Raw genomic sequence first — 18,906 nt, 5'->3', positions numbered from 1 at the left:
GTAATCCCAGCACTTTGGGAGGAGGCCAAGGTGGGCGGATCACCTGAAGTTAGAGGAGTTCAAGACCAGCCTGACCAATATGGTGAAGCCCCGTCTCTGCTAAAAAAAAAATACAAAGATTAGCCGGGCATGGTGGCAGGTGCCTGTAGTCCCAGCTACTTGGGAGGCTGAGACAGAAGAATTGCTTGAACCAGAGAGGCGGAGGTTGCAGTGAGCCTAAATCGTGCTACTGCACTCCAGCCTGAGTGACAGAGTGAGACTCCGTCTCAAAAAACAAACAAACAAACACAAAACAATAGGCCCAGGTACAGTTTGGGCAACAGAGTGAGACTGTGTCTTAAAAAATAATACTAATTTTTCAATACCATAAATACCATTTGATAGGCTACGAGTTCCTGATAAAGACCACAGTCACCAGTTAAATAAACTGATAGCCTCAGAACAATCACATCAAAGCTGACATCATCTGTGATGACTCACGCAACCTCCATCATCTTTGAGAATCCTATGACATCCTGGCTAGTAACTCCAGGTCTGCCCAGGTGCCTGCAAGGCAGATTCCATAGCAAGGCAAGTTTAGGTATCTCAGGTCTTAGCTAGATCTCTTATTATCTTCTGCTATCAAAGGAGACCCAAGATAGCTGTACGTTTTCTTCGCTTGTTCAAGATGAGAAAGCATCCTAAAACTCTACAACCTGCACTTTGAAAGGATGTCTTCGAGTACAAGTTCAAAATGTTGAGATAGGCTGGGTGCAGTGGCTCAGGTCTGTAATTCCAGCACTTTGGGAGGCTGAAGTGGGCGGATAACGAGGTCAAGAGATCGAGACCATCCTGGCCAGATGCTGGTGATATCCCGTCTCTATTAAAAATACAAAAATTAGCTGGGCATGGTTGCATGGGCATGTAGACCCAGCTACTCGGGAGGCTCAGGCAGGAGAATCGCTTGAACCCGGGAGGCAGAGGTTGGGGTGAGCCGAGATTGCGCCACTGCACTCCAGCCTGATGAGAGTGAGACTCTGTTTAGAAAAAAAAGAAAAAAAATGGCCAGGCGCCTTGGCTGATGCCTGTAATCCCAGCACTTTGGAGACCGAGGCAGGCGGATCATGAGGTCAGGAGTTCGAGACCAGCCTGGCCAATATGGTGAAACCCTGTCTCTATTAAAAATACAAAAATTAGGCCGGGCACGGTGGCTCACGCCTGTAATCCCAGCACTCTGGGAGGACAAGGCAGGCAGGAGGATCATCTGAGCTCAAGAGTTTGAGAGATCAGCCTTGGCAACATGGTGAAACCCTGTCTCTGTTTAAAAAAAAAAAAACATTAAGGCCGGGTGTGGTGGCTCACGCCTGTAATCCCAGCACTTTGAGAGGCTAAGGTGGGCAGATCATGAGGTCAAGAGATTGAGACCATCCTGGCCAGATACTGGTGAAATCCCGTCTCTACTAAAAATACAAGAATTCGCTGGGCATGGTGGCACGGGCATAGAGACTCAGCTACTCGGGAGGCTGAGGGATGAGAATCGCTTGAACCCGGGAGGCAGAGGTTGGACTGAGCCAAGATCGCGCCACTGCACTCCAGCCCGACGAGAGTGAGACTCTGTTTAGAAAAAAAAGAAAAAAAAAATGGCCAGGCGCCTTGGCTGACGCCTGTAATCCTAGCACTTTGGAGGCCGAGGCAGGCGGATCATGAGGTCAGGAGTTCGAGACCAGTCTGGCCAATATGGTGAAACCCCCTCTCTATTAAAAATACAAAAATTAGCTGGGCGCGGTGGCTCACGCCTGTAATCCCAGCACTTTGGGAGGCTGAGGTGGGTGGATCACCTGAGGTTGGGAGTTCGAGACCAGCCTGACCAACATGGAGAAACTCCATCTCTACTGAAAGTACAAAAATTAGCTGGGCATGGTGGCACATGTTTGTAATCCCAGCTACTCGGGAGGCTGAGGTAGGAGAATTGCTTGAACCTGGGAGGTGGAGGTTGCAGTGAGCCAAGATTGTGCCATTGCACTCCAGCCTAGGCAACAAGAGTGAAACTCTGTCTCAAAAAAAAAAAAAAAAAAAAAAAAAAAAAGAAATTAGCCAGGTGTGGTGGCAGGCGCCTGTAGTCCCAGCTACTTGGGAGGCTGAGGCAGGAGAACTGCTTGAACCGAGGAGGCGGAGGTTGCAGTGAGCTGAGATCATGCCATTGCACTCCATTCCGGGTGGCAGAGCAGGACTCTGTCTCAAAAAAAAAAAAAGAAAAAAGAAAAAAATACAAAATTAGCTGGGCATGGTGGCACACGCCTGTAATCCCAGCTACTTGGTAGGCTGAGGCAGGAGAATTGCTTGAACCTGGGAGGTGGAGGTTGCAGTGAGCCGAGATCACGCCATTGCATTCCAGCCTTGTGGCAGCTTGAGACTCCATCTCAAGAAAAAACAAACAGAAAATCAAACAAACAAAAAGCAACATTGACCAGGCGCGGTGGTTCAAGTCTGTAATCCCAGCACTTTTTGGGAGACCAAGGCAGGCGGACTGCTTGAGGTCAGGAGTTTGAGACCAGCCTGGGCAACATGGCAAAACCCCTCCTCTACTAAAAATACAAAGATTAGCCAGGTGTGGTGGTGTGTGCCTGTAATCCCCGCTATTCAGAGGAGGCTGAGGCACAAGAATCACTTGAATCCAGGAGGCACAAGCTGCAGTGAGCTGAGATTGCACCACTGCACTCCAGCCTGGGTGACAAAGCCAGGCTCTGCTTTAAAAAAAAAAAAAAAAAAAAAAGGGCCGGGTGTGGTGGCTCACGCCTGTAATCTCAGCACATTGGGAGGCCAATGTGGTGGATCAGGAGTTTGAGACCAGCCTGGCCAACATGGTGAAACCCTGTCTCTACTAAAAATACAAACATTAGCCACGTGTGGTGGTGGGCGCCTGTAATCCTAGCTACTTGGGAGACTGAGGCTGGAGAATCACTTGAACCTGGGAGGCGGAGGTTGCAGTGAGCTAAGAACGCACCATTGCACTCTGGCCTGGGTGTGAAGAGCAAAACTCTGTCTCAAAAAAAAAAAAAAAAGTTGAGATAGTTTGAAATAGGTAGGAAAAAGCAACCAGTGGTATGCAGATTTGATGATCACTTCCTCCAGTATCAATTCAGTCATGGTTCTGAGCTTTACTTTTTGCTTTTTTAAGTCTTAGCACTAATATTACAGTTTATCTGTGTATTATTGTAAGAGAAAATATTTTCCTTTGATCTAGTGTGATTTTACAAAAATTGGTATCTAAAAATTCCTCAGAATACTCCTAAATTACCACAAACTTGGTGGGTTGTTTTTTTTTTTTTTTTTTTTGAGACGGAGCCTTGCTCTGTCACCTAGGCTGGAGTGCAGTGGCACGATCTCAGCTCACTGCAACCTCCATCTCCCAGGTTCAAGCAATTCTCCTGCCTCAGCCTCCTGAGTAGTTGGGACTATAGGTGCATGCCACTACGCCCAGCCAATTTTTTGTATTTTTAGTAGAGACGGGGTTTCACCATATTGGTCAGGCTGGTCTCGAACTCCTGAGCTCAGGCGATCCACCCGCCTCAGCCTCCCAGAGTGCTGGGATTAGAGGCATGAGCCACTGTGCCTAGCCTAACTTGGTGGGTTTTAAAACAACAGAGTCATTCTCTCATAGTTTTGGAGTCCAGAACTCTGAAAACAAGACGCCAATCTCATGCAATGCTCTTTCTCGAGGCCCAAGGGGAGAATTTTTTTTTTGAGACGGAGTCTCACTCTGTTGCCCAGGCTGGAGTGCAATGGTGTGGTCTCGGCTTTCTGCAACCTCTGCCTCCTGGGTTCAAGCGATTCTCTTGCCTCAGCTTCCTGAGTAGCTGAGATTATAGGAGCACACCACCATGCCCGGCTAATTTTTGTATTTTTTGGTAGAGGTGGGGTTTCGCCATGTTGGCCAGGCTGGTCTCAAACTCCTGACCTCAGATGATCTGCCCACCTCGGCCTCCCAAAGTGCTGGGATTACAGGTGTGAGCAGCCACGCCTAGCCTATTATTATTTTTTGAGACAGGGTCTTGCTTTGTCACCCAGGTTGGAGTGCAGTGGCACAATCATAGTTCACAGCAGCCTCAAACTCCTGGGCTCAAACAGTCTTCCTGTGCACCATCATGCCTGGCTAAGTTTTCAATTTTGTGTAGAGACCAGGTCTTGCTATATTGCCCAGGCTGATCTTGAGCTCCTAGTATCATGCAATCTTTCTGCCTTGGCCTCCCAAAGTGCTGGGATTACAGGCATGAGCCACTGCGCCTGGCCAGTTTCTTTTTTTTTTTTTTTTTTTTTTTTTTGAGACAGGGTCCTGATTTGTTGCCCAGGCTGGAGTGCAGTGGCACAATCCTGGCGCGCTGCAGCCTTAAACTCCTGGGCTCACGTGATCTTCCTGTCTCTGCCTCCCAAGTACCTGGGACTATAGGTGGGCATCACCATGCAAGGCTAATTAATTATGTGTAGAAATGGGGTCTCACTATGTTGGCCAGATTGGTCTCAAATTCCTGGCTTCAGGCAATCCACCTCAGCCTCCCAAAGTGTTGGGATTACAGGTGGAAGCCACTGCACCCAGCTCAGTTTATTTTAAGGTATGAGTTGATCATCTGTTTTCTTCCTGTCCATAGCGCTAGCAATGTTAGTTATAGCTCTGAATACACCTTACAGCTTAACAAGAAGCATAGTAAACATGTGACTATGAGCACTTTTTTTTTTCGAGACGGAGTCTCTCTCTGTTGCCAGGCTGAAGTGCAGTGGCGTGATCTCGACTCACTGCAACCTCTAACTCCCGGGTTCAAGCGATTCTCCTGCCTCAGCCTCCAGAGTAGCTGGGATTACAGGCACGAGCCACCACACCCAGCTAATTTTTTGTATTTTTAGTAGAGACAGGGTTTCACCATGTTGGCCAGGATGGTCTCGATCTTCTGACCTCGTGATCTGCCTGCCTCGGCTTCCCAAAGTGCCAGGATTATAGGTGTGAGCCGCTGCACACGGCCTGAGTACTGTTAAATAGTATTATTATGCCTTAAAAATCCTGACTTCAGCAGTTCCACACTAATCAAGAAGAGTGTTCAGATGTGAGGCCCAACCCAGGGGGATTCTGATAGAGGATAGTCCACACCTCTCTTGGAGAGTGGAATCATAAAAGAGCTCACAACTCCATCTCCATCTTGAGTTCAGTTCACACCTTTCTCTCCAGTGGTAGTATTCCTATGTCTCACATTTCTTTCATTGGATTCTTCTTTGGAGGAGCTAAGGGCAGAACTAAGCTAAGAAACCTGAGCAATTTATTGTCTTCATCACTGGTTTCAGAATTAGCAGCCTATGTTTCCATCCTCCCAAACCTTTCAGTTATCTCAGCACACTAGCGTGAAGAAAGATATGAATGAACTAGCATGAAGCAAATAACACTGAGTGATTCCTTCTCCTGTCCACCCCCCACTCCTCATTGTTGTCTTCTAGATACCAGCAAGTGAAAAGCAGAACAACAACACTTGGATCGTAGGCTAACTCCTAAAAGATTGATCCCTGGTGCTGATACAGGTATGGACATCCTGACTTGCTATTTCTGGGTATCTGCACGAGGAATGGCAGCTGGATCAGAGTGGCCTGGACTGGGGGCAGTCTTTAGTTTTATTAGGAACACAGGGCCAGATCAATAATCAATTAGAGTTGGCAGGGGACCAGGGACTTGGAGCATAAACAAGTCATGAAGGGCTAAGAATTCAGTTCAGCTACAAAGCCTCCTGTAGAAGGACCCAAAGGATGAGGAGCCAGCAGACTATTTGGAATAAGGCATGTGGCATGCAGCCTGAGACAGAACAAGAAGTGCCTGAGAGAGAACAAGAAGTTCTTTCACAGAAGGGAGTAGGGACTGCTGGCTAAAAAGGGACCCCATAAAGCCCACAAAGCCCTTCTGTGATACATGCTTTGCTGGAAAGTCTGGCTGGAAAGTGGGAGCAAGGCCTAGATTCCATGGAGGCCAGAGGCCTAGACCAAGTCAACCCCACATTCCCTAAGTCACCTTTCTATGTGAGCATGTTCTATGGAACAAGTGCCATAGTAAAATACCAAAAACCTAAGAGTTCAGTTGCACATGTGTACCTTTTTCCTTTTATAAATATTCATGACTCCTCCTATAGCTTATTAAATACATATATTCAGCCACCTTGTTCAACATAAATTCCTGTCCCCTTTGCCCCTCCCTCAGTTTGTGTTTCTGACTTCTGGCCAGAGGCTGTACTTCCCAGACTGTCAGAATGGCCACCCTGCAGACTGCAACCCTTTGAGAAATAAAGCTCTCCTTTCCAATTTTTAAAAATAAAAAAACCTGATGGTAAAGGAATGAAGCTGCTTTTGTTCTAATCTGCATTTCCCAAAAATGATTTGACAATATTTTTTTTTTGGAGATGGAGTCTCACTCTGTTGCCCAGGCTGGAGTGTAGTGGCACAATCTCGGCTCACTGCAACCTCTGCCTCCCAGGTACAAGCAATTCTCCTGCCTCAGCCTCCCAATAGCTGGGATTACAGGCACCCGCCAACACGCCCAGCTAATTTTTGTATTTTTGGTAGAGATGGGGTTTCACCATGTTGGCTGGGCTGGTCTCAAACTACTGACCTCAGGTGATCCACCCACCTGGGCCTCCCAAAGTGCTGGGATTACAGGTGTGAGCCACTGCACCCGGCTGACAATGAAGATTTTACAAAAACCTTCTAAATTCATTTTGGGAAAGGCTAGTTTCAGCCCTTTCCAAATGTAACTCGTCTCCTCTGGGGAGCCCTCTCAAATTGCTTTAACTTACTCATCTCCCCTTCCTGTCTTGCAGCCTTTGATCATATAGGAACCCATATGTCATGTTCTGAACCAGTCTCTAAGGCAGGTGCATAGAGCAGCTGTGTCCAGCTTGCCCTGGAAAGAACAAGTACCATGTGGCAGAAGAATAGGGACGGCCTTGCCAGGCTCTGCAGCCTAGCCCTGGTGGGTTTCCCAGAGATGACTGTGTGAGGAAGGGTGGTATGATTTAGTTTCTCTCAGCTACAGCTCCAAATAGGCTCTAGAAGAGCATCACTCACTGTGGTCACTGTGTCTTCCCCTTACAAAGGGCAGTGAAGGTCTATGGTTCCAACTACAAAAAACAAAAATTAATATCCTATTATTCCCAGAGTACTATGCAAGCACTTTCAGCGTCATTCTCAGGGCACCATCCAAGCAGACAGGGCCTATTACCAACCCTTACTTATGTAAGAGAAGTAACGTCACACTACTTCAGTACCCTGGGCATATCCACCCTCAGCTGGACCTCAGAGCAACTCATCTTGGGCTAGAGTTGGGGACCCAGAGCAAGCAGGTCTTAGTATTTGTGTCTGCACTTGACCTGCCTCTAACCTGGAGGTAATGGCTTGTGTTCCCCTTCTGCCACAAGCAATCCCAACAGCTCAAGCCAACCTTCCAACTAGTCATGTGGGGCCTTTTTGGCAGGCTCCTGGCTACACAATACTCACTCACACCATTGTGCACTGGAATAATTTTTATTTTTTTCCTTGGCAAAAAGTCAAGTGCTACATTTTTAAAAACAGAAAATCTCAAACAATCAAACGCATTACCCATTACAGAAGAGGGTCTGGCAATAGTACAAAACATCCTACTGAAGATTTTTTTTTTAAATATACAAGTCAGTTTAAAATGATAGAAGTTCTGTGAGAACTAAGAAATCTACAGCCTGTAGTTTAATAATAGAAAAAAAAATTAAGACAATTAAAAGATCTATAGCATCCAGCATTTTGCTTAATTCCCTGTTTATAGCACCTATTTCTCTAGGTTCGAAGATGAGAATTCCAGAACCTGTGGTATGTGCTGTGTAACAAGCTAGGGTGGACTTGCTGTCTCTCCTCTCCAGTAGCCCCCCACCATTAAAAGGAGAATATATATATATATACACACACACACATATATATATATATATATACACACATATATAATTTTTTTTTTCCAATTTCCCTTCTTACACCCAGAGAAGAGGGGGACAACTGGGAGAACAAGTTAAAAAACTGGGGTGCAGGAATAAATATGACTTTTCCTTTCCCCAAAATGGGATGTTGACAGAAAAGCAGAGTATGTGCTTAGAGGAATTCGTGGGTGGTGTCACGAATTATCTTTGACATGATGTATAAAAATCAGGGAACAAGTGGACATCACAGTCAGCTGCCTGCAAGTTTAAAAACCTCAGACTAAACAGACAGTTCAAGGGAGGAACAGACAAATTACTAATCATATTGATGCTGTTACATGCACAATGATGCTGACTGCAGGCCAGCCTGTCACCATCTCAGGGCTAAGCCAACAGAGTAGGAGGGGTGGCTTCAACCCCAAGTCCCACTGCAGTTAAGAAAATGAATATTCCACACATGAAGCACTCACTACACACAGATAAACCCCCTGCTCACCCCCACCTTCTTAGACTTAACCCAATTTAGAAAATAATAGCAAAACCCACTGGGGAGATTGGAAGAATGGCAGAGAGGATTCTCCTCAAAGCCAAGGGGGCTATGGATGTGAATCTTAGCAGACTTGAGACTCACAGCTCCAGGCCCCTTAAAACCAGATCAGGTCTTGAGGGGAAGGAGAGAGAAGCTAGGATGGGGATTCAAGTCCCATGAAGCCTTTTGTAGCCTCTAGAGCTGCACCTGGATGGTGAGTCTGATGTTTTAGGGGTGTGGCTACTGGCTAAGCAGATGTGAGGGTGGGAAGGGGAAGTGACACCAACTTCCCACACGGGGGACACACAGGTGGGAAGACAGGTAGGGCTGGATCACTTTGCAGTCCTGGCACGGGAGGCCCCAGGAAGCCTACAATCTAACTAAAAAGATTTTCCCAGTGGTAATTTCTTTTCCTTTCTGTTTTTACTTCCTATTATCAGTGTTGTTAGACTTTAAAAAACAAGATACAGACTAGTCCCAAAGCTGGACTCTGTGAATAAAGTTGTTTCTTTTATAAATATTTTAATTACAAGTAATCCTCACTCCAGGTAATTTCAGTGACACACAGTACCTACAGGCACACAAGATCACACACACACACGCAGACAAGATCTCTCTCTCACACACACACAGACACACACAGCTCCCAAACTTTCACAGAAAGTCTGAGAGCAACCATATAATTATAAAGGAGCCCTACCTCTCAAGAGTGAAGTAAGGGTGAGAAAGACTATGTCATTTCAGCCTGAAGAAGCCAGAGACAGGAGAATGTGTGTCACTTAAAGAAAAATAGGGATTAGCAACAATGTTTCGTTGAAAAGCCAGAAATAATAAAAGATAGTAAAATTTTGATTACCAAAGGGGAAAACAAAAAGCAAAACAACTTTCAGATTTCTGTACAGAGCTTCTTCCTATTAAGTGCCTAAACTATAGGCAAACTTTGGTGTTCCCACTAAAACACAAGAGCCTCACACAATTAGGAAAAAAAAAATCAAAAGAAACAAGGAAACTGAGAATGGAAGTTAGTGTAAATCTCTGCATTTGGGGAGTTGTCATTAACTCCAGAGCCCAGCATAGTTTCCATGGAGCCCTGAAGGGAGGGGACCTCCTGCCACAAAGAGTTTCGTTCCAGACGAGTCGTAGCAGTGGGTGTAAACAGCATTGGGGAAGAAGTCAATGTCTGAAAAGTAATTCCTCCAGGTTTCATCATGATTCTGCGGGAAGAGAAAGAGACTACAATTAGCACCTTTAGCCATGGGGCAGGAAAAGGGGGAGGAAGGGACAGGAATGCTTTCTGGTCTCCTTAAGGGAACAGGGTTCTACAGGTACAACCTCATGTCAGGAGATTGGCTGGTTGGTTCTCATGGGAATCAGGGCCTCATTTTTCCAACTAAACGTTAGAGAAGAACGGAGCAGCTGAAGAATTGCTATACAAGGCTCAGTTCTTCTCAGGAGACTTAGAACCAAAGTTCTGTTTTCCCTCCACCTGCTAGGCACAGGAGGAAGAACCAAACACTTGAATAATTCACTGGAGGTGGGGCGCACTGGTTCATGGCTGTAATCCCAGAATTTTAGGAGGCCAAGGTGAGAGAATCACTTGAGCCCAGGAGTTTGAGACCAGCCTGGGCAACATGGCGAGACCCCATCTCTACTAAAAAAAAACAAATTAGCCGGGCACAGTGCATATGCCTGTGGTCCCAGCTACTTGGGAGGCTGAGGCAGGAGGACTGCTTGAGCCCAGGAGTTCGAGGCTACATACAGTAAGCTATGATCACACCACTACACTCCAGCCTGGGCAACAGAGTGACCCTGTCTCAAAAAAAAAAAAAAAAAAAAAAAAAAATTCACTGACAGCTGTGGTGGGAGGTTCCTTATCCTTCTTGCTCTATTACACCTTGGGGAAAATCCTAAGTCAACCAGTGTGTTTTACTGGGCCTCAGTTTTCCCACAGGCAACGTGCAGACATAAAAGCAAAATCAGGGGGAAGTCTTTTCCTGTTCCAATGAGTGCCTCTTACTAGTGAAAAAGTATGAGTAGATGGTGTGTCAGTGGGGACTGAGAGGTAGAGGAAGATAATTTTTCTGTTACTGTGTAGCAGTCATCTCAGGCAGGGGCTTACGCACCAGCCAGCCTTTGCCAGTGGTTAGTTTCAGATTCTCCCCTGCTAGTCTGGGCTTGGACCCATGACAAGCTGAGAGCCTCTCTTCCAGAAATCTCTGAGCTCGGATGTCATAGAACAGCAGGGAGCCCTGCCCTGTTCCCACAGTGATGATGTGCTCGTAGAAACTCACTGACCGGATTCCTGAAAGACAGAAAAGTAAAAGGCAGTGAGGCGGGAGAGAATATTTGCTGACTGTCTGCTAGCCTGAATTTCTCCAACACTGAGTTTTCAATGTCCACCCCGCTCCCCTCCACCCGCCCCACAAAGTATCAGACAGTGTTTTCCCAATGGCAAGTTAGCTCATGCAAAAGCAAAGAGAATCCTGATGCCATCCTGCCTATCCACACACTGACAGAAACCGTCCAAGAAGCCTTGGAAAAGTGTCAGATTCCCGATGATGCTCAAGATGCTTTTGGCCGAAGACCATAAGTGCTGAGAACTTCCTTGCTTCCTCTCAACTCACTCTGGGATCATCTTTCATAACTCTAAGCTTTTCTCCATCATATGTTTCCAACCTACACTGCAACTCAAGGTAATCTGCATATTTATAAATCATTAAGTCATCAACGATTCCTTATATTTCACCTAAAACCACTACTGTGGCAAATGCAATAAGTCTTTTTTTATTTTTTGAGATGGAGTCTCGCTCTGTCGCCCAGGCTGGAGTGCAATGGCGCGATCTTGGCTCACTGCAACCTCTGCCTTCCGGGTTCAAGCGATTCTCCTGCCTTAGCCTCCCAAGTAGCTGGGATTACAGGCTCCTGCCATCACACTCAGCTAATTCTTGCATTTTCAGGAGAGACAGGGTTTCACCATGTTGGCCAGGCTGGTCTTGAACTCCTGACCTCAAGTGATCCACCTTGGCCTCCCAAAGTGCTGGGATTATAGGCATGAGCCACTGTGCCCGGCCACAATGCAAGAAGTCTTTATCTAGTATTAGGTGTTTTGAGAGTGGCAAAAAGCCCAGAACTTAAATACCCAAAGATGTTTAAGACAAGTCATGTAATTACTTTAGATCACAAGGAAAACACATCTGCTATACTTGGGGATCAAATCAGTGCTTGGGATATGAAGATGTCTCTTGGCACATAAGAACTGGATAATATTTGTGGAACCAGTATTTCCTTATTAGGTATGAAAGTTACCCCCATTAAACAGTACCAAAAATCTCTTAAAACTTTTCATTGCATACATTATTACAGCCAAACCTATTTAGTCTTTTCTCTTTTTTTTTGAGCTCTGTTGCCAAAGCTGGAGTACTGTGGCACAATCTTGGCTCACTGCAACCTCCACCTCCCAGATTCAAGTGATTCTCCCGCCTCAGCCTCCCAAGTAGCTGGAACTACAGGCACCCGCTACCACCCCCAGCTAATTTTGTTTGTATTTTTAGTAGAGACAGGGTTTCACCATGTTGATCAGGCTGGTCTCGAACTCCTGACCTCAGGTGATCCACCTGCCTCAGGCTCCCAAAGTGCTGGGATTACAGGCATCAGCCACCGTGCCCGGCCCTATTTATTCCTTTCTCTACTACTCTCATTATACATTATTCTTTGTTCTAAAATATAAGCATTTTAACTATAATTAAGAACAAATAGGCCGGGCGCGGTGGCTCAAGCCTGTAATCCCAGTACTTTGGGAGGCCCAAGGTGAGTGGATCACTTGAGGTCAGGAGTTCAAAACCAGTCTGGCCAACATGGTGAAACTCCATCTCTACTAAAAACACAAAAATTAGCTGGGCATGGTGGTACGCGCCTGTAGTCCCAGCTACTCAGGAGGATAAGGCAGGAGAATCGCTTGAACCTGGGAGGCAGAGGGTGCAGTGAGCTGAGATCACACCACTCCACTCCAGCCTAGGTGACAGAGCAAGACTCATCTCAACAACAACAACAACAACAAAAAAGAAATAGCTGGGCACAGTGGCTCACGCCTGTAATCCCTGTAATCTTAGCACACACTTTGGGAGGCTGAGGTGGGTGGCCCAAGAGTTTGAGACAACTCTGGGCAACATGATGAGAACCTGTCTCTACAAAAATACAAAAATTAGCTGAATGAGGTGGCGGACGCTTATAGTCCCAGCTACTCGGGAGGCTGAGGTGGGAGGACTGCTTGAGCCTGGCAGGTGGAAGCTGCAGTGAGCTGAGATTGCACCACTTTCCTCCAGCCTGGCTGATAGAGTGAGGACCCTGTCTTCAAAAAAAAAAAAAAAAAAAAAAACCCACAAAAAACCCAAAACAAAAGCTACTTTGCAGTATCTGCACAGGAATAAACACTACTTGAAAAAGAGAGGGTGAACTGCAATCCACAGTGTGCCTTTTAGGACTCTCAGGATAACACAGCTATATTTTTGCATGAGATACGGGATAAAGTGAGATAAAGAAAATACAATTTGTTAAGTTGGATTCTGGTCCCTAGCTGTTCCCCCATCAAGCTGTGTGATGCTGGGCAAGTTATTTAGCTGGCTCTAGGTCTTATATGTAAAACTATGTTTTCTCATCTGCTTCCCACAGGGTTCTTGGTATGATGAAATGGGATGTCAGAAAAAGGTATTTTGAAACCTTCAAAGTACACTAAAATAAGTATTTTTTCCCGCTTCAATAAAGAATGAGGGTGCTCTTACAGAGAATATGTTATAAAAGATTTGAGGTGGAAGCTTAATTTACTCAGTGGTCAGAACTAAACTCAGTATTTTCTTCAGCCTTATTGAGGTTTGTCATACAATATACGACACATAAAGTATACAATTTGAGGTTCTGACATATGTATATATCCATGACATCGTAACCACAATCTACATAATGAACATACTCATTACCCTGAGGTTTCCTCATGCCCTTTGTAAACTTCCTCCTTATCCCACCATGCCACATCTTAGCATAAATAGAATTTTAGTTCAGGCAGGACCACAGCAAAAAAATTACCACAGGATAGAAAGTAGGGCTCTCAGCCAGGTGCAGTGGCTCACGCCTGTAATCTCAGCACTTTGGAAGGCCGAGGTGGGTGGATCACAAGGTCAAGAGATCAAGGCCATCCTGGCCAACATGGTGAAACCCCGTCTCTACTAAAAATACAAAAATTAGCTGGGTGTGGTGGTGTGTGCCTGTAGTCCCACCTACTTGGGAGGCTGAGGCAGGAGAATCACTTGAACTCAGAAGGCAGAGGTTGCAGTGAGCTGAGATCACGCCACTACACTCCAGCCTGGCAAAAGAGCGAGACTCTGTCTTAAAAAACAACAACAACAACAACAACAACAACAAAAAAGTAGAGCTTTCTAAAAGAACATGGAAACTACTAACTAATATCCTGACTGGTGGCTCCCAACAAAGGCTTCTGTGGCCACACATTTGTCTGTGGTGTTTGAAAGTCTAGTGCCCTTTTGTGTCACTCCCCCCACACCCTTTTTTTTTTTTTTTTGAGACAGAATTTCACGCTCATTGCCCAGGCTGGAGTGCAATGGTGCGATCTCAGCTCACCGCAACCTCCGCCTCCCAGGTTCAAGCAATTCTCCTGCCTCAGCCTCCCGAGTAGCTGGGATTACAGGCATGCGCCACTGCGCCCGGCTAATTTTGTATTTTTAGTAGAGACGGGGTTTCTCCATATTTATTGGTCAGGCTGATCTCAAACTCCCGACCTCAGGTGATTCGCCCGCCTCGGCCTCCCAAAGTGCTGGGATTACAGGCGTAAGCCACCACGCCTAGCCATCGCTCCCCTTTTTGAACACACTTCCAAATGTTCCATACAGAGCACTATACCTGTTTGGAAACCAACAAAGAAACTGAAAGTCAGAACCCATATGCAGTGCAGCTGTAGGCCTGAGGTGCACACAGGGACTCTTACCACTGCCTCGCTCCCTGGAACAGACAGACTTGATGTTGTATGATGGCTGCCGTGGATCCAAGAAGGAGACATGAGCTTGGGAGCCCACTGCATAAACTGACCATTCACTACCATAAGCCAGACACACATTCTCACGGCAATATGGCAGTTTGGTGGAGAGGAGCTGAAAATAAAGGAGAGATATAACCATGGCATCAGCAGAGAGGGTAAGGCAGGGATATTGTTTCTGGACTCCCACCTTGATGGGCTTCCCTCATAAAAAAGCCACATAGAATCAAGCCCTGATTACAGAAATAACACTCTGTTCCACCCCTAGGTATACAGGAGAAAGAGGAGGTGAATGTTAATAAACGGTAAGACCTAGATACTGAAGGAGACAGGTTGGGGAAAACGTAAATCTGGAATAAATAATCAGAAGTAGCTGGAAAGGCCAAGGCCTTTCTTGGTAGGCTGTTTCAACTATTCAGGTTGTTTCTGGGAATCGTTCCAGGGCACTAAAGCCATGGTCCCACTCTGTTCTGTCTGCCAGGAAGGGCCACCTCAGTGCTTTTCAGATAAAGAGGCTGATCTCTGGCTACCCCCAGCTCACCTTCCCACCTGAATGGGAATTGTACGCTATAGAAAGCACGCCCATGGGACTAGCTTAATCCCAGATAACCCACATCAGCCTTAACCCTGGGTCTTTGTCAGTTAGCAAATCCTCAGTGGGTGCATACAACACATAAGACAGCATACAAGGTCAGTGGAGCTCAAAGGCTATTGTGACATGAAGGAATCACTAATTCCTGGAACCCTGCTTCCTCTTGCAAAGTCCTCTAGCATAAGAAGAAGACAAAAAGCTGGGCGTGGTGGCTAACGTCTGTAATCCCAGCACTTTGGGAGGCTAAGGCAGGCAGATCACCTGAGGTCAGGAGTTCGAGACCAGGCTGGCCAACCTGGTGAGATGCCATCTCTACTAAAAATACCAAAAATTAGCTAGGGGTAGTGGTGCATGCCTGTAATCCCAGCTACTCAGGAGGCTGAGGAAGGAGAATCACTTGAACCTGGGAGGCGGAGGTTGCAGTGAGCTGAGATCGTGCCACTGCATTCTAGCCTGGGCAACAAAGTGAGACTCTGTCTCAAAAAAAATTAAAAAAAGACAAATGATTCACAGGTAGGTTTAACTCTATGTAAAAGTTGCTTGTTGAATCTCCCTTATCCAAAAGGCTTGTGACTACAAATGTTTTGAATTTCGGATTTCTCCAGCTTTTTTTTTTTTTTTTTGAGACGGAGTCTCGCACTGTCGCCCAGGCTGGAGTACAGTGGCGCGATCTCAGCTCACTGCAAGCTCCACCTCCTGGGTTCACACCATTCTCCTGCCTCAGCTTCCCGGGTAGCTGGGACTACAAGCGCCCACCACCACGCCCAGCTAATTTTTTGTATTTTTAGTAGAGACGAGGTTTCACCATGTTAGCCAGGATGGTCTCAATCTCCTGACCTTGCGATCCGCCCGCCTTGGCCTCCCAAAGTGCTGGGATTATAGGCGTGAGCCACCGCACCCGGCCCAGATTTTTAAATATCTACATATATGTAAGGAGCTATCTTGGGGATGGCACCCAAGTCTAACCACAAAATTCATTTATGTTTCATATACATCTTATACACATAGAGTGAAGGTAATTTTATGCAATATTTTAAATAATTTTCTGCATTAAACAATGTTTGGTACACTGACCTGTCAGAAAGCAAAGGTGTCCCGTGTGAAATTTTCCATTTGTGGCATTGTGTTGGTGCTCAAAAAGTTTTGGACTTTGGAGGCTTTTTTTTTTTGAGAGAGTCTTGCTCTGTTGCCAGGCTGGAGTGCAGTGGCATGATCTCGGCTCACTGCAACCTCTGCCTCCTGGGTTCAAGCGATTCTCCTGCCTCAGCCTCCCAAGTATCTGGGACTACAGACACCCACCACCACGCCCAGCTAATTTTTGTATTTTTAGTAGAGACGGGGTTTCGCCATGTTGGCCAGCATGGTCTCAATCTCTTGACCTCATGATCCGCCTGCCTCGGCCTCCCAAAGTGCTGGGATTATAGGCGTGAACCACCACGCCAGGCCTTTTTTTTTTTTTTTTTTTTTTTTTGAGATAGGGTCTCGCTCTGTCACCCAGGCTGGAGTGCAGTGGCAAAATTACGGCTCACTGCAGCCTTGACCTCCTCAGCTCAAGTGGTCCTCCTGCCTCAGCACTGCTACCCTCCAGTAGCTGGGACTACAGGCATATGCCACAATGTATGGCTAATTTTTAAATTTTGTTGCAGAGATAGGGTCTTACTGTGTTGCCCAGGCTAGTTTTGAACTCCTGGGCTCAAGCAATCCTCCTGCTTCAACCTCCCAAAGTGTTGGGATTACAAGCCTAAGGTATTGTGCCCAGCTGGATTTTGGAGCATTCTGGATTAGGGATGATCAATTTGTACTGTAAATTAAGTCTATTTTCTCATTACCTTACATGATTATTTCAGAGATGGTTTATCTTAATTTGATCGATCTTCAATTGCCAAAGGTTCCTAACACTCAGGATTTCCTTCCCTTACAGCATGCCAAGTAGTCATCAATCTATAAAGAAATACTTAAATGCATTGTTGAGGAGGACTGCTACTCAAAGGAGCCTCTCAGGAAGCTTATGCAATAGGAAAGAATCACCCTGTCTTACTCTTTAAAAGACTTTCCTGCAAGAGAGGCACACCAGACTCAAAATTTCATGTACTGTGCAAAAACATGCCCAGGCCTTTGGAGAACTGGTCTTTTAAACAAGAATTGAGACCAGGTGCAATGGTTCATGCCTGAATGCCCAGCACTTCGGGAGACCAAGGTGGGAGGATCGCTTGAGGTCAGGAGTTCAAAACCAGCCTGGGAAACATAGTGAGACTCTGTCTCTACAAAAAATTAAAAAAACAAAACAAAACAAAAAAAAAACAACCAGATGGGTGTGGTGACACATGCCCATAGTCTCAGCTACTTGGGAGGCTGAGGCAAGAGGATCGCTTATGCCCAGGAGTTCAAGGCTGCACTGATCCACGAGCCATGACTGCACTCCAACTTGGGTGACAGAGTGAGACCCTATATTTATTGTCTTTAAAAATAAAAATACCAACCTGGCCAACATGGTGAGACTGTGTTCCTACTAAAAATACAAAAAAAATACCTGGGCATGTTGGCAGACGCCTGTAATCCCAGCAGCTACTCAGGTGGCTGAGGCACAAGAACTGGTTGAACCCAGGAGGCAGAGGTTGCAGTGAGCCAAGATTGCACCACTGCACTCCAGCCTGGGCATCAGAGCGAGACTCTACCTCAAAAATAAATGAATAGATAAAATAAACATGAAAAAAAAGCTCAGCTAGAATTACAGTATTTTAACTGTAAGGTGAATTATTAGGTAAAACCACAAAATCATGTTCATCACACCTTAGATAGTGTATTTTCAGCCTTCCAGAGATGAAAGTAGCCATCCAGAGACACTGCTCCCAGTTCCTACAAGAGCAATGAAAACCAGGTTATATTATCATCTATAGCAACTAATGTACGATAATAAGCAGGCGAGGATTCTAAGGTCAGGGTCCTTTACTCCTGTCTTGTGATGATTCCAGCAGAGGTGCCAGTAATTATTAGACCATTACTTCACCCTACAGAACCCAGCTGAATGGCATATTAAATTGAGGCTACCAGCAATAACACAGGCGCCCATGGTTGAAAAACTCCTCACTATGCTATCACTCCCTCAACGTCCTGTTGGAGAGTTAAAGCAGGGCACACATGTGAAGGACAGTTTCATAATCTAGTGTGAGAATTTCTATAAGTGAAGAGTCTAATCCAGGAGAGATTAATCTACCCTTAGGCCATAAATACAGATGGGATAGGAGGTTGAGGGAACTACCCTTCAAACTGTGGCCTGATTCAGATTCTGGAGAAGCCTTTCTCTGGCTCTGGGTGTATATTCTGACACTGCTTTTTTTTTTTTTTTTTTTTTTTTGAGATAGAGTCTTGCTCTGTCACCCAGGCTGGAGTGCTGTGGCGCAATTTCGGCTCACTGCCAACCTCCGCCTCCTGTAGTTCTCCTGCCTCAGCCTCCTGAGTAGCTGGGAATACAGGCATATGCCACCATGCCTGGCTAATTTTTTTGTATTTTCAGTAAACATGGGGTTTTACCATGTTGGCCCAGGCTAGTCTCAAACTCCTGACCTTGTGATCTGCCTGCCTCGGCCTCCGAAAGTGCAGGGATTACAGGCGTGAGTCACTGCGCCTGGGTGACACTCTGCTTTTATTAAAACCTCAGCATCAGATCTGACTCAATAAGGTAAGACTTAGTGGAAATGTGAAGGGAAAGTAGGCAGTAAAGAATACTGGCCAGGCGTGGTGGCTCATGCCTGTAATCCCAGCACTTTGGGAGGCCAAGGAGAGTGGATCAACTGAG

General features: G+C 46.0%; 1 protein-coding gene across 1 annotated transcript in view; it reads right to left on the bottom strand.

The window, feature by feature from the left end:
* Positions 1–7,511: 7,511 nt before the first annotated feature.
* DCAF12 (DDB1 and CUL4 associated factor 12) overlaps positions 7,512–18,906 on the bottom strand; it is a 41,184-nt gene continuing 29,789 nt past the window's right edge. Inside the window, exons 6-9 of the mRNA XM_003829787.5 lie at positions 17,901–17,966; positions 14,471–14,633; positions 10,599–10,777; positions 7,512–9,689 (exon numbers count right to left, since the gene is read on the bottom strand). Of these exons, the coding sequence (XP_003829835.2) occupies positions 9,531–9,689; positions 10,599–10,777; positions 14,471–14,633; positions 17,901–17,966 (567 nt within the window). The 3' untranslated portion in view covers positions 7,512–9,530. The remainder of the gene's footprint in view (positions 9,690–10,598; positions 10,778–14,470; positions 14,634–17,900; positions 17,967–18,906) is intronic.

This window comes from Pan paniscus, chromosome 11 (genome assembly GCF_029289425.2).
Source record: "Pan paniscus chromosome 11, NHGRI_mPanPan1-v2.0_pri, whole genome shotgun sequence".
Taxonomy (NCBI): Eukaryota; Metazoa; Chordata; class Mammalia; order Primates; family Hominidae; genus Pan; species Pan paniscus.
Note: the sequence above shows the minus strand (reverse complement) of the source record. Positions and strands in the feature narration are given on the sequence as shown.